Source organism: Hoplias malabaricus, chromosome 1, assembly GCF_029633855.1.
Source record: "Hoplias malabaricus isolate fHopMal1 chromosome 1, fHopMal1.hap1, whole genome shotgun sequence".
NCBI classification, from domain to species: Eukaryota; Metazoa; Chordata; class Actinopteri; order Characiformes; family Erythrinidae; genus Hoplias; species Hoplias malabaricus.
In genome coordinates, this window is record NC_089800.1 from 60,818,300 (window position 1) to 60,830,501 (window position 12,202).

Genomic DNA, 12,202 nt, shown 5'->3' on the forward strand with positions numbered 1-12,202 from the left:
GCACTCTCTAGGACTATGTTGCTACGGAACATTCGTTTTTCATCAAAAGAAATCATTGCCGAGCGACATGCTCTGGCATGGCGACACAGTGAGCGACAGACAGAGATAGTAAGAGCGAGAGAGCCCAATTCAAAGGCTAACCCTACTAGACATATAGATGGCACATATAGATGTAATGACTGCTTTTCAGACCAATTTCCTAGTAAGGTTGTCATCGGGTAGAAAGTACAGTGGCCTATAATTTAAACCATAACATGAGTCTGGAGTCAGACAAAGCATTTGCGTCATCAGCACTGGAACAAGCCCGTGGGGTCGGATCAGGGAACGTTTCCAAATATGTACGGTGAAGAGAAACCATGTCTTCATTGCAAATTTTTTGCTAGTTGCAAAAACAGACTAATGTGGAATAGGAAGGTGCTTAGTTGCAGTATGGAATGAGGTGGAAAATGGGGTGCTTGCAATGCACCACAAGATGTTGAAAAGAGCCATCAGCCATTTTTCAGAGGTACGACAGAGGAGGCCTGGAGGCAGAGGCTGTGTGTGAGTGTGTGTGACTGTGTATATGTGCGGGTGCTGATGCACGACCTACAGTAGGAACCCTGGCCTGGGGCCTGCTGCTCACTCCACTCCTCACTACAGATGAGCTGTCTGAACGGCGAGTGCTGAATGAAGCCCTGCAGCCTGTCTCCAGCAGCCCCGCACCACTCGCTGACCTTGGCAACTGAGAGAGAGAGAGAGAGAGAGGGAGGGAGAGGGAGAGAGAGAGAGAGAGGGAGAGAGAGAGAGAGAGAGAGAGAGAGAGAGAGGGAGGGAGAGAGGAAGAGGGAGAGAGAGAGAGAGAGAGAGAGAGAGAGAGAGGGAGGGGGAGAGGGAGAGAGAGAGAGGGGTGTGGTTTCAGTGACAGTAAAATGTGTAAGCATTTTCTTGGTTTTATGCATCTAAACCAGTGTTTTTTTTGGATACCAAGGATCCAAGCCTTTTTAGTTTGACCAATTGTGAAAGTTCACGTACTCCTGGTGGCACGTCAAACCCACAGTCTCTCACGGCCTGTCTTTTACCACTGCATTGGTCGAAGACGACCTAAGAGACGTCCTAGGCTGCTCTACCAAGTGCAGGAGGTGTGGACAGATCACCCTGTCCGTCCAATAAAGGCACAGAGAATTGTACTCCAGCCAGCATGCATTAGCCTTGCCTTAATTGGAATGTCTAGTCATTGAAGATTTAATACGTTTCTGTGGGTAATAACATTTCGGCGCTTGTCTGCATCTGGCTTTTGAGTTACGTCAGTAATGCTCTTGTTTTTGGTATCGATGATTAGTTTAAAAAGTAAGCACTTAATTCACCTAATATAAGGTCAAACATCGGATTTGCAGTGAGAGCTGGAACGAAGCAGCAGGGAAGTTTTGCATATGAAACAGAAAACTACTTAAAAAGAACACAAATACATGCTAATTCAGTCATGAAATTAAGTAATGATTCTTGCTGTAGTCTTGCTTATGAATCATAATATAATCTGACTGATTATGATTATTCTGTTCTGTAGACCTTAAAATTTTAAATCTACGCCTGCAAATCCTTCTTCCATTAGCACTTCAGGGGGAGAGTGGAGGGGGAAGTGGAGTGAAGAGGGAGGGGAGGGAGGGAGAGGGGGAGAGAATGAAAATCCCTCTTAAATATTTAGTCAATGAGATGAATTCAGCAGAAATGCACCCTGCTCTCATTACAAGTAGATAGAGCCCAGTATAATGTCTAAACGCACCTGTTTATGAGTTGACTTGGCTTCCTGAGGAGAGCTGCGCCCTTTTCTGACATTCTTCTGTTTCATCCACTGTGAAGCAGCACCTCTTTCATCCCTATCACTCTTTCTTATCGGGGGACAGTTAATTTTAGGATTAATATATAGGCCGCCTTCCTCCTTTAAAGGATTTGTACTGAAGCAAGAGACTCTTATCTTAGTCATTACAGGGGAAATATTGGATTCAAGCATTTTAGTATCTGCAAAACATTCAACAGTGTCTATCAGGGTTTCACATGGTAAAGGATTAAGATAAGGAGCCTCATTATGGCACTGTGGCTGGCTCCCAGCTATACTTCCTGGAGAAATACCATGTGCTTTTTGGTATTCATCACAGGCCGGTGGAGGTGCTTGGCTCAGGGGACAGAAGGGGTCTATTAGTTTGGTGCTGCGTCTCGTGGGCCGTTTGCTAATGGACATGCTGTAACAAAGAGGAGGGCCTAGGTAGACTTCTTCTGTGCAGGCCTCAAACAGAGGCTCTTCATCGTGGATTTCTGGGCTTCTTGAGAGTACTGGGGTGCTGCTCTTGTCCTCTGTGCAAGTACTGACCTCCCCACAGTCACTGTCGTGAGAGGAGAGCGACAGGTAGTTGTAGAAGTCCCCTTTCCGCAGATGGATGGGGCGATGGGAGTGTTCGAGGACTTTCTCTCTGATCTGAGAGACAGAGTTTGGGCTTGAGACTTCTTGAAAAGGCTCTGCTTGGGCTTCTTTTGTTTTCAGTGCCACCGATGCCATATCAATAATCTCCATCACAAAGTTGTGAACATTTTCACCCTTGTCTTCTTCGGAAGGGAAGGACGGTTGACTACAGCAGTCGGTGTGATTTTCATGGATGTCATTTAGAAAAGATACCAGTCTCTCCTGAGAGCTCATGCGAGCCACCCCCAGCATGCCATGGTGGGCACCTGGGCACTCTTCTGCTGGAGACAGAGAGGGGGACGGGCGATGGGAGCTGTGGCATGGCAGCTCGCCTTTCAGCTGACCCTCTAGAGATGACTCTTTGGGCTGAAGGTTCAGTTGCTCACATGAGGCAGGCGAAGTGGCACTTACCATACCCGTTAAATCTCCATTAAAAACATCCATGGCATAGCAGTCCTTACAGGATTCTCCTTTCTTAGTAAACAGACTTCCTTCTTCTCGGAGGAGCTCGTCATCCTCATTTTTCTCTTTGATGTGGGAGCTGTCCACATTCCCATTCTCCATGTCATCCACAAAGCGGCTGATGTAACTTCTGGTAGCGTCCCTGCGACTGCTGTCCACCTCCTGCTGTTTAAGACTGTCATTCTTAGCATTTGTGTTTGTCTCCAAGAGCTTCAGAGCAGCACGATTCAAAAACTGCCGATCTCCGGAGGTCCTAACAGGTGAAATGATCTCTCTGGAGAGGCTTCCACATTGCAACTCGTCACCAAGATCTGCCTCATTCTTCTCTCTGTTCTGTGGTCTGTGCTTGATCCAGCTCTGGAACTCACCTTTCATATAGTCCAAGCCCAGTGCAAATGAGCCCTCAATATACTCCTCCTCAGAGGTAATGCTAGAGTCTTCATCGTCTTTGATGCCCAGCTCTTCCTCGGTGAGGGTGAGGGTGGAACTGGAAAGCAGATCACTATCATCCTCATCATCTGTGCAGGCTGAAGTGCAGGACACGTTGACCACCATGCTGATGCTGGCATCGGTCTCGTCCATGAGATGCTGGTTGCGACAGTGCTTCTTGAAGCAACTGTTTGAGTTGGTGGCCACACGGCGGTTCCTCTGCACGGCCAGATCTTCAGACGCCAGGGATGAGTCCCCAACGCTGCTTAGCTCTGTGAGAGAAGCGGCCAGGCTCTCGTTGGCAGAGGAAGCGGGCCCACCTGACCGTGGCCCTCGACAAGGCACACGAAGAGAGCTGCTCTGAAGGGTTACATCAGAAACACTGCGAGTCATCTTCTGGTCAAGAGGGGTCTGGATGTTTTCAAGTCGTTTAAGCAGCTCCAGAGTTCTCCTGCTCAACTCTCCAGTGGGTTCTGGAGCCAGACCCATGTCCTTCAGGCTGCCCTGACTGCCCCCTTCCTCCAAAGCTTTACATGGAGCCAGCCAGCTCTCAAGGGATGTGCTGCGTGTAAGAGTCTCTTTGGTGGACGGAAATAACTCGCCCACTGCATACAAGGAATCCAGGGAAGACCCCTGAGACAGCTGGGCAGGCTCTTTCCGGACCTTTCTTTTGTTACAGCCTCCAGCTCTAAAAGCTCCAGTGTCACAGCCTTCAGATTCAGGACTGAGGCAGCGACCATTAATAAGGATCTCCACAGGTTCCTTTCTGTGCTTCCTCCGGGTCTCTCCAGGCTCTTCCTTCTTCCTTCTCACAAAGCAATGTCTTTGGTTTTTTGCCTCCTCCACCAGGCTGTCTCCCAGCTCAGCACACTTGTTGGCACGTTCCAGGATCCTGTCTATGTCTTCATCTGACACTCTATCTGTACAAGGCGATTCTGCTCGAATGGGGGGAGTGAGAGTGGCCTGAACCTTTTGATCTTCGCTCTGATAAAGCAGACAGATTTCAGAATTTGTTGTGGTCTCGGTGTCCCCCTCGCTGACTATCCCACTCTCACTCTCTGATCTCCTTGTGAAATCTGTTAGCAAGCTCTGTTTCCCACTCAGTAGCCCTCCAATGATGTCAGGCAATGACTCTGCAGAAGAGAAAGAGGAGTCCTTGCTCAGACTCTTCAGCAGCGGCTGCTTCCCTTTGGTTTTGGTGCTATTTGGAGAGATGATTTGATTGTACTGCCGCTGTTGGTATAACTCCACGTTATGTAGACTGAATACCTGATAAACATGGGATGACACTGAATTTGACTCTGAGGTGTTCATGCTTGTTCGGCGCTGGGTGGAGAACGACTCAGATGTATTTAAGAGTGCCTCATCAGGTTGAAAGTGCATTTCAGAACGGAGGTTTTGCTCATCACATTCCTGTGACTCCGTATTGACTATTGTCATGTCCATCTCATCCCATTCCCAAGAGTCTTCAGTTTGCATACGAAGATCCATTAATGATGGTTCAATCAGGTTCCCTGGGACCTGAACATGAACAAACAGCAATGAGAGAATGAATTGAACTGTATTGAATTGTACTGTAATGATATTAAAAGCAACTCTGAGCTGTTAAACATGTTTGCTGCTTGAAAATTCTGCATAGACACATGCATTCTGCAATGGGATACAATTATACAAATTGCTTGGATTCTCATTAATGAGGGAAAGGTCTATTTATATTATCCTTTTATCTCATTAATCTAATAAACTGGCAAATCTAACACATGCGTGGTATGTCATACATCGCATATAATGAATTTTTATTAGATTTCTGTTTATTCTCTTCTTGCTGATAAGGGAAATACTAATGACAGGGCTTGGATCGCTAATGCATGATAAAACCTTCAACTGTGAGAACAATCAATCAGTCTAATCAAATAAAAATCATTTCTGTAAGCTGCATCAGCTTACAGTCTACAACAATTGCAGCAAAGGCATTTTATTAACACAAAGTTCCCAAAATAACCTTCAATTATTTCATTAATAACAAAGTTCGCTATGTTAAAAAAAAGTGAATAAGGGGAATAACAGAGGGGCTAGCCCTTCACATTTCTTCTCAGGAGACAGCCATTCTCAGGCACACACACACTCTTTCTAGAGTGAGTGAGAGTTAGCATCAAATTACCATCCCTTCTGTTGACCTTCATGTTAAAAAATGGCACCACAAAAACACAGCTTTTTAAAAATGGCCAAATTGAAAAACTTTTTCAACCCTCAAACATGAAGAGTGAACACATAAGCAGAGTTTGTCTTCTAAATCTTTTAATAGAATGCTATTTTATCACAGCACACAGAGCACTGTATTTACAAAAACAGACCCTCCCTATTATTTTTCTTCCCCTTTTCTAAACACTTCCCAAAGTGAAATTGCTCTTCAGCCCCGCAAGGTCAGAGCCGGAGAGGGCTGAGTCGTTTGTCTTGCCGGTGTAAATGAGAGCGGATAACTGAGTGGACGTCCACAAACAGGTCCCTGAGCTTTTCTGTGTGCTCCACACAGCCTCCACAGAGCCGTGTGCTGCCGCACAGGAATGCAGAGCATCTGCATAATAAAAGCCTCTGTCCAATGTGCATCTAACTGCCACATTGAAAGCACCGCTGCGACCCTCCTAGTACTATAAGTCACTAGTTAGGACTTCTGTTTTGGGACTAAAAATGCTGTTTATTTTGCAGTAAACCTAGATTCCTCGAAGATCTTTGTCTTTGTTTTGGGAGCGAGGGGGAAGTGATACGGTTACACTTTCTCAAGCTTTCTATTTACTTCTCTAGGGAAAGCGCTTTGTATTAAGTTATTGCGTTTCTAGGGAGGTTACTTAATACATTAAGATCAGTCAATTATTCCTTGGCAACTCTTGTAATTCACTGAGTGCCGAGCCCTGTTAGTCTGCCTAGCTACTTTGCCTTCATTTTATATTACTGAAGGATAATATGTAGTTACATTTCCTGCATTATACATCACTCTTATTGCTCCATTACAGCTGTGCTGCTCTACATTACTCCTACAATATTTCTTGATGAGGAAACACTTGGCCTGGAAAGGTTACTAAGAAGTAGACTAAGGAATAAATGGACCCTTGTGCAGCCAGTTTAGGAGTTGAGTAAAATACATACTCCAAACAATGAATGGACAGGATGTCTATGGGTGTAATAGGATTTACTGAATGGTAGTGTGGGGAAATCTTGTTGGGTTTCATAGTGTGTCGTCATGTATTTATTTATATTGAGAAGGAACGCATCAGTGGCTGCATCTGTTTGACACGTGTGAAGGGATTTGTAGCTGGAATGTTTATGCGTTAGATGTTTCATATTCATGCTGATTCGTTTTGTATGGTAGGGATCGTTGGTGACACATGATGTTTGTGATTTGGCAGTGATACCACAGTGACAGCTGCTTGCTGGACGCATACCCTAGCGGAGGATTATATACAGCGGGCTCATAGATGTGCTTGGAGTCATATCTGACCTGTTCTCGGCCCAGGGTGCATTTGAGGCGGCTCTGCCACTGCAGCACCTGCATGACGATGGCCTCCCAGCGCCTCTCCAGGTTCACCTGCAGTAGCCGCAGAGACTGGTGCTCAGCCTCGGAGCTCTGCTCCTCTGGTCCCTCCAAGAGCCTCTGACACAGCCTCAGCACTGAGGCCAAACCCTTCCTCCTGCTTCTCACCTCCATACACAGAGCCTGCAAACAGAGAGAAAAACAAAGCAGACATAGTTAACCCTTTAAACCACAGGACCAATATATGGTTATTGATTTTAAGACTCATATATACATTATTACATTTTAAAACTAGGTGTAAGTTATGAGTGCAAGGAACTCTGGGTCAACATATGGGCCCTTGTATTTTTATGGAATATAATTTCAGGCACTTATTTTAGAACACTTCACTTTTTATTTAAAATGTCTCTAATTATCTGATATATACTTTGTGTTGAAGTGTCTACAAACTTTATCATGGCATTTATTGCTAAATTAATGTGATGATATATAGCACAAGGTTTGATCTCCCTATAAGCCAGAATAACATTGAGAGAGACAGATGGAGAGTGAGAATGAGACAGAGAGCGAGAGGGAGAGAGAGAGAGAGAGAGAGACTCCAGTCACTTTTTAGAACATATAAGCCATAATATTTTAGAGCATTTTACATAAATGCCCTAAAATTCAGGGTAATTACATAATTGGCAAAGTAACTATAAACTTTATTTGTGTCAAAGTATAACCTCTCGTTTACTGCTATATTTAATGTAGTGATGTACACTGTTATGTGTGATCACTGTATAATTCAGATTCACGGCATTCGAGTAGATTCAAGGAACGACATGTGTTACATTTATTTTTTATGCAAGTACATCATGCCATTTAGAGGAATGTTGAAAAGCTCAGTGTTGTCAGAAGCATGAAGCCAATTCTAATGCAGATAAATGTACAAAGGAATTCAAATGTGCAAGTCCTGTTCAAGGTCATATGTGTCAAAAATAAAAAGCTATGGGTAGAAAGGGAAATTTTAAGATGTCTCCAGTGTGAGCAGAACATTATGCAAGAATCTAAAATGATTGTGAAAGTTATATAAAATTAAAAAGTGAATTCTTTTATGGTAATAATAACATTACAAAGAAAATCACTGTGAACATAAAACACATTATATAATTAAGAGAAAGAGAGACAGGCAGAGAGAGAGAGAGAGAGAGAGAGAGAGAAAGAGAGAGAGAGAGAGTGTGTGTGTGTGTGTGTATGTGTAAATGAGAGTGAGTCGGAAGTGGGCCTGGTGCTGATGAGGTCCCCACAACAATCCATGCCGTCAGGAGCATGTAAATCACAAAGACCCCTGCACACCCCACCCAGCCCATAAACAACACTCAGTTCAATAGTTACAGGCCAGAGTCTCACTCCTGTGCGCCACAGCTCAGCTATAACACAAATGGAATGAAATCGCCACCACATATACACTCTCTTGAACAAGAGCGCACTGTTGAGGTGATTGTGTGTGTGGTGGAAGAGGGCGCGGGATGCTGATGGTCTAGCGCCCCGTACCAAAGCTCTCTTTAAATATGCAGTGGAGGCTGTGCGAATTGACAAGCTCTGCTCCGTGTGCAGTATGGGACAAAAACATTCCGAGAACAATTTATGTAAATCCCACCTGCTCGGCAAGGCATTGCCTCACTCTTTCTTTACATTTTTCAATAAATATTAAACACCATTACATTTAAATTGGATTTTTTTCTCCTCGGCCGTTTCGTCCTCTGTTTTAGCATACATTTACCGCTCCCCACATCTTTTAAACAGGTAATGAGACTGCAAAATGCAATGGCAGCGACGGGAGAGGAGGGGCGAGCGAGGCCACTGCATAGAGTGATAAAGTTATCCTGTGGAATAGGATCGAGAGCAGAGTTGAAACAGTGGCGCTTAGCAAACTCCGAGACGCTTCGAAAGCCGACGCGCAAACAAACAAACACACAAGACGTAAAAAATAAGACACAAGCAGGCATGTAGTTTGAAGAGTCGGCAACACTTGGTATTCTAGGAGTCACTTGCAAACATTTATGGCTAGCCTCTGTTTATCTTTTTACACAAACAGTTGGTGTTAGCGCTGTGGATGGTCAACATCATTCTCCTACGAGCACTGTTACATTTCCCTCACTGCCTCCAGTCCTCTCACGCATGGGCACGACAAACAATCTAGAGGGCTATTTTTCAATCAATACCACTAGTCCACTCATACAGATTAAATGGCACAAAACTGGGTCTATATCATAACACGTTTAACAGCATATGGTGCTCTCAGACTCCCAAACTCTACAGAAATCCAATGTTTCATTGTTTCTGCTTTGCCGGGTTTCATAACTTGATTTCTCTTCCCCGAATGAGTCTTACCTTATTGACAAAGGGGGCAGGCAGAGTATGGTGTGCCAATATTTGCTAAAAAGCTTTTCCAAATACATGGAGCAGTAAAGTGGCCTGCTTTTTCCCCGCAGTATGTGAATGTGAACCTACACAATGACTCCATTTCAGACCCACAGGCTGAGTGCTATGGCTGAGAAGCTGGCCGCTGGCCAATGCGCTCTGTTGCCCCAGCCAGATATGAATAGGAGAGAGGGAGAGAGAGAGAGAGAGAGAGGGAGAGGGAAACAAATGCAGAAACCAAACAAGAGAGCAATCTTTCAGTTGACCATTCTCTGTGAAGGCAATGGAATGAGCAAGCTCACAGCAGGCCTATCTATCAGGTGCTTTTTAATAAAGGTATCAGCAGATCAGCTGCCGTCGAGCGTGCGTCAGTGCTAAGCCAATCTCCACAATGCCTGAGATGACTATTCTCTCATCGGCCTGATCTGGCTTCGCTATCGCTTGGCTAAATCCATCTTGTGTACTGTATTAATCTACAAGTTTCTCACTATCTGTGAGTTAGTAATCAACCCCCTCCCCCAAACCCCACAAAAAAGCAGTTTCAAACTCAATCTCCATACCCTGAGCGACAACACACCAAGACCCCATCAAGAATGCTATTAATGTTTTGTTAGTTTTTTACTTCTGTTGCATTTGTCTCTGAGCTCCTTTCCTTTCCATTTCATTATGTAGTATTCTGCTGCATATATAGATCCACCGTGTTCAACGTGCAATAAAACACTTACAAGTCAGAAGGGTTTGGAATTACCCATGCACCAAGGCTGATGCTCTTTTGTGAGGATTAAAATGGCAGATGAGGGCAGAAGAGGCTCCTGCTCTTTCTGCATTGGCACGTTTGTTTTGCTCCTCTCTGCTGGGAGAACGAGTGCACACTTCATCCCCTCCTTTTTTTTCTGCAGCTGCAATTTTAACATTTTCAATTAATCTGGCCGCGATGAAGGAGTGGAGCCCAAATCCCCTCCAGTCAAGGCAAGGACACAGGAATCTAACACTGACAGTGACCCAGTGGATATTCAATCAATTACCATTAATTAGAAATCTCTGATTAATTCTATTTGTTGATTAAGTCAATTAAAACCACAAGCACTTGTTATCGCAAATGAGCGTAATGAATTCATGTCGAAGATTTGTTCCCACACACAGATTCCCAGAGCTCATGCTGCTTTTAGTTTCGTGCGTTTATGCCACTGGAAGCACAGCATCTTCCTCTGGCAGATAACCTCGACGGACTGGAGGGAAGAACAACACTGCAGTCCAATCACAAACCACTGTAGCCAATGTTCAAATTCTGACACCTGTCAATCAAGCTAATTAAAGAGCAAGGTTCAGAGTACAGCTTTGTTTTCTCTCTCTGTGTTTAACATATCTCTCTCTGCCTTGCACCAAACACGTGTGGGATTTTCTTGTCATTTTTTTTCCATGTCAAACAAGTCAAGGTATGCAGTGGATTCCTTGTTCATGATCCATAAAATCCATATTTAAAAGTGAGTTTTTTCTCCTTTTCTCATCGACACGGAAAATAAATAAAAAACAAAAAACGGACAGATATTTTCAAGATGAAACTAATGTCTCACGAACAGCGGCCTGCCCCTCTTTAACGTGATAAAGCAAACAAATGGCAGAAAAGTAATAATAATGCTATCAATAAGGACATTTTCTCATTAGTGTCGGTAAATGAAAGCGAGCGGGATGGACGCAGAATGAAAAATAAGAGTGTGTGTGTGTGGCCAGTCGATTGTGTGGGTAATGAACAGGCCTCCCTGGGCTGTCACCTGTCTGCTCCCCATTACCTGCTGATAAGACACTAACTCTGCGTTTGGCACTTCCCCACTCACCCCCCTCAGCACCCCACAGACTTAATGCGGTTAGCACTTGCCAAAGAACAGGAGTTCCTTATTCCTAATCATGGAGAAAGTATTGATATTATATCTGCGCTGTCACATTTCATTATCAGGATGGGGGGGGGGGCCTGGATAAGGCCTAGGGGGCCGCCGCTGCAGTCTTCTGATCAGGAGAGATGGGAAAAGATAGACTCACACTCTTAACATACTACAGAGAGTAAGATTTAGATTTAGTTTGACTCCCACCTACAGTTAGTAATGGAAGAATTCCAATAGATATGACAAAAAGAGAGACGTTATTATCCAAAAAACATTTTTATTGCTTTTTTTTTAAGAAAACTATAATTGATTACCATAATTATGGGCAGTTGCTCCTGCATGAAAAATATCACGGCTGCTACTGTTCAATTTGCTATATAATTCAGAAGGAGCCAGGTCTTGAGGCGAATTGTGCTGCAGTAGCCAGTGTTTAGAGAATGAACTGTAAGCACTGACTACACTGTAACTTAAACTCAGCAGTCTGCCAAATCAATTATGACTGACTGCCAAAATATAAACCTTAAATAAATAAACAAATAAATAAACGCAACAAAATTTACCACTGAAACAATGGGCATCGCGGTAAACAACATCTATGTTTAAAGGCACATCATCTGATGAAATACACAGAAAAAAATGTAAGATTTTGCTAGAGTGTGTATGAGGTTAATGCGAAGTGAAGGCTGATGGTAAGTTTGTAAGCCAGGCAAACGCATTCCTATGAGGCCTGAGCTCCACTAACAACAAATAACAACCCACGTGGGCAAGTGTATGACCAGAGGTTAGAGGCTAATATGCAACTTACAATAAAATATAACAAGGAAAACTAAAATATCTTGCTGGTCTAGCTGTCGTGAATTTGCTTATGAAGCAAAGACCCTGGTCATTACACAGGACATTTGAATACATTACTTAAAAGCCCTTAAATGTCCATTTCTAAATGCCCATCTTCAGAATGCCAGACAGGCAACACATAAACATGCTGATGGGAAATGACGGATGTTATTAGCGTGGATGATACAGAGAGCACATTAACTATGCAGAGGGCATTAGCATAACACCATG

At 43.9% G+C, this 12,202-nt stretch overlaps 1 protein-coding gene across 1 annotated transcript in view; it reads right to left on the reverse strand.

Annotated features, from left to right (window-relative positions):
- akap6 (A kinase (PRKA) anchor protein 6) overlaps positions 1 to 12,202 on the reverse strand; it is a 113,119-nt gene that overhangs the window by 2,071 nt on the left and 98,846 nt on the right. The window contains exons 12-14 of the mRNA XM_066669601.1: positions 6,822 to 7,037; positions 1,760 to 4,846; positions 590 to 721 (exon numbers count right to left, since the gene is read on the reverse strand). Coding sequence (XP_066525698.1) covers positions 590 to 721; positions 1,760 to 4,846; positions 6,822 to 7,037 — 3,435 coding nt within the window. The remainder of the gene's footprint in view (positions 1 to 589; positions 722 to 1,759; positions 4,847 to 6,821; positions 7,038 to 12,202) is intronic.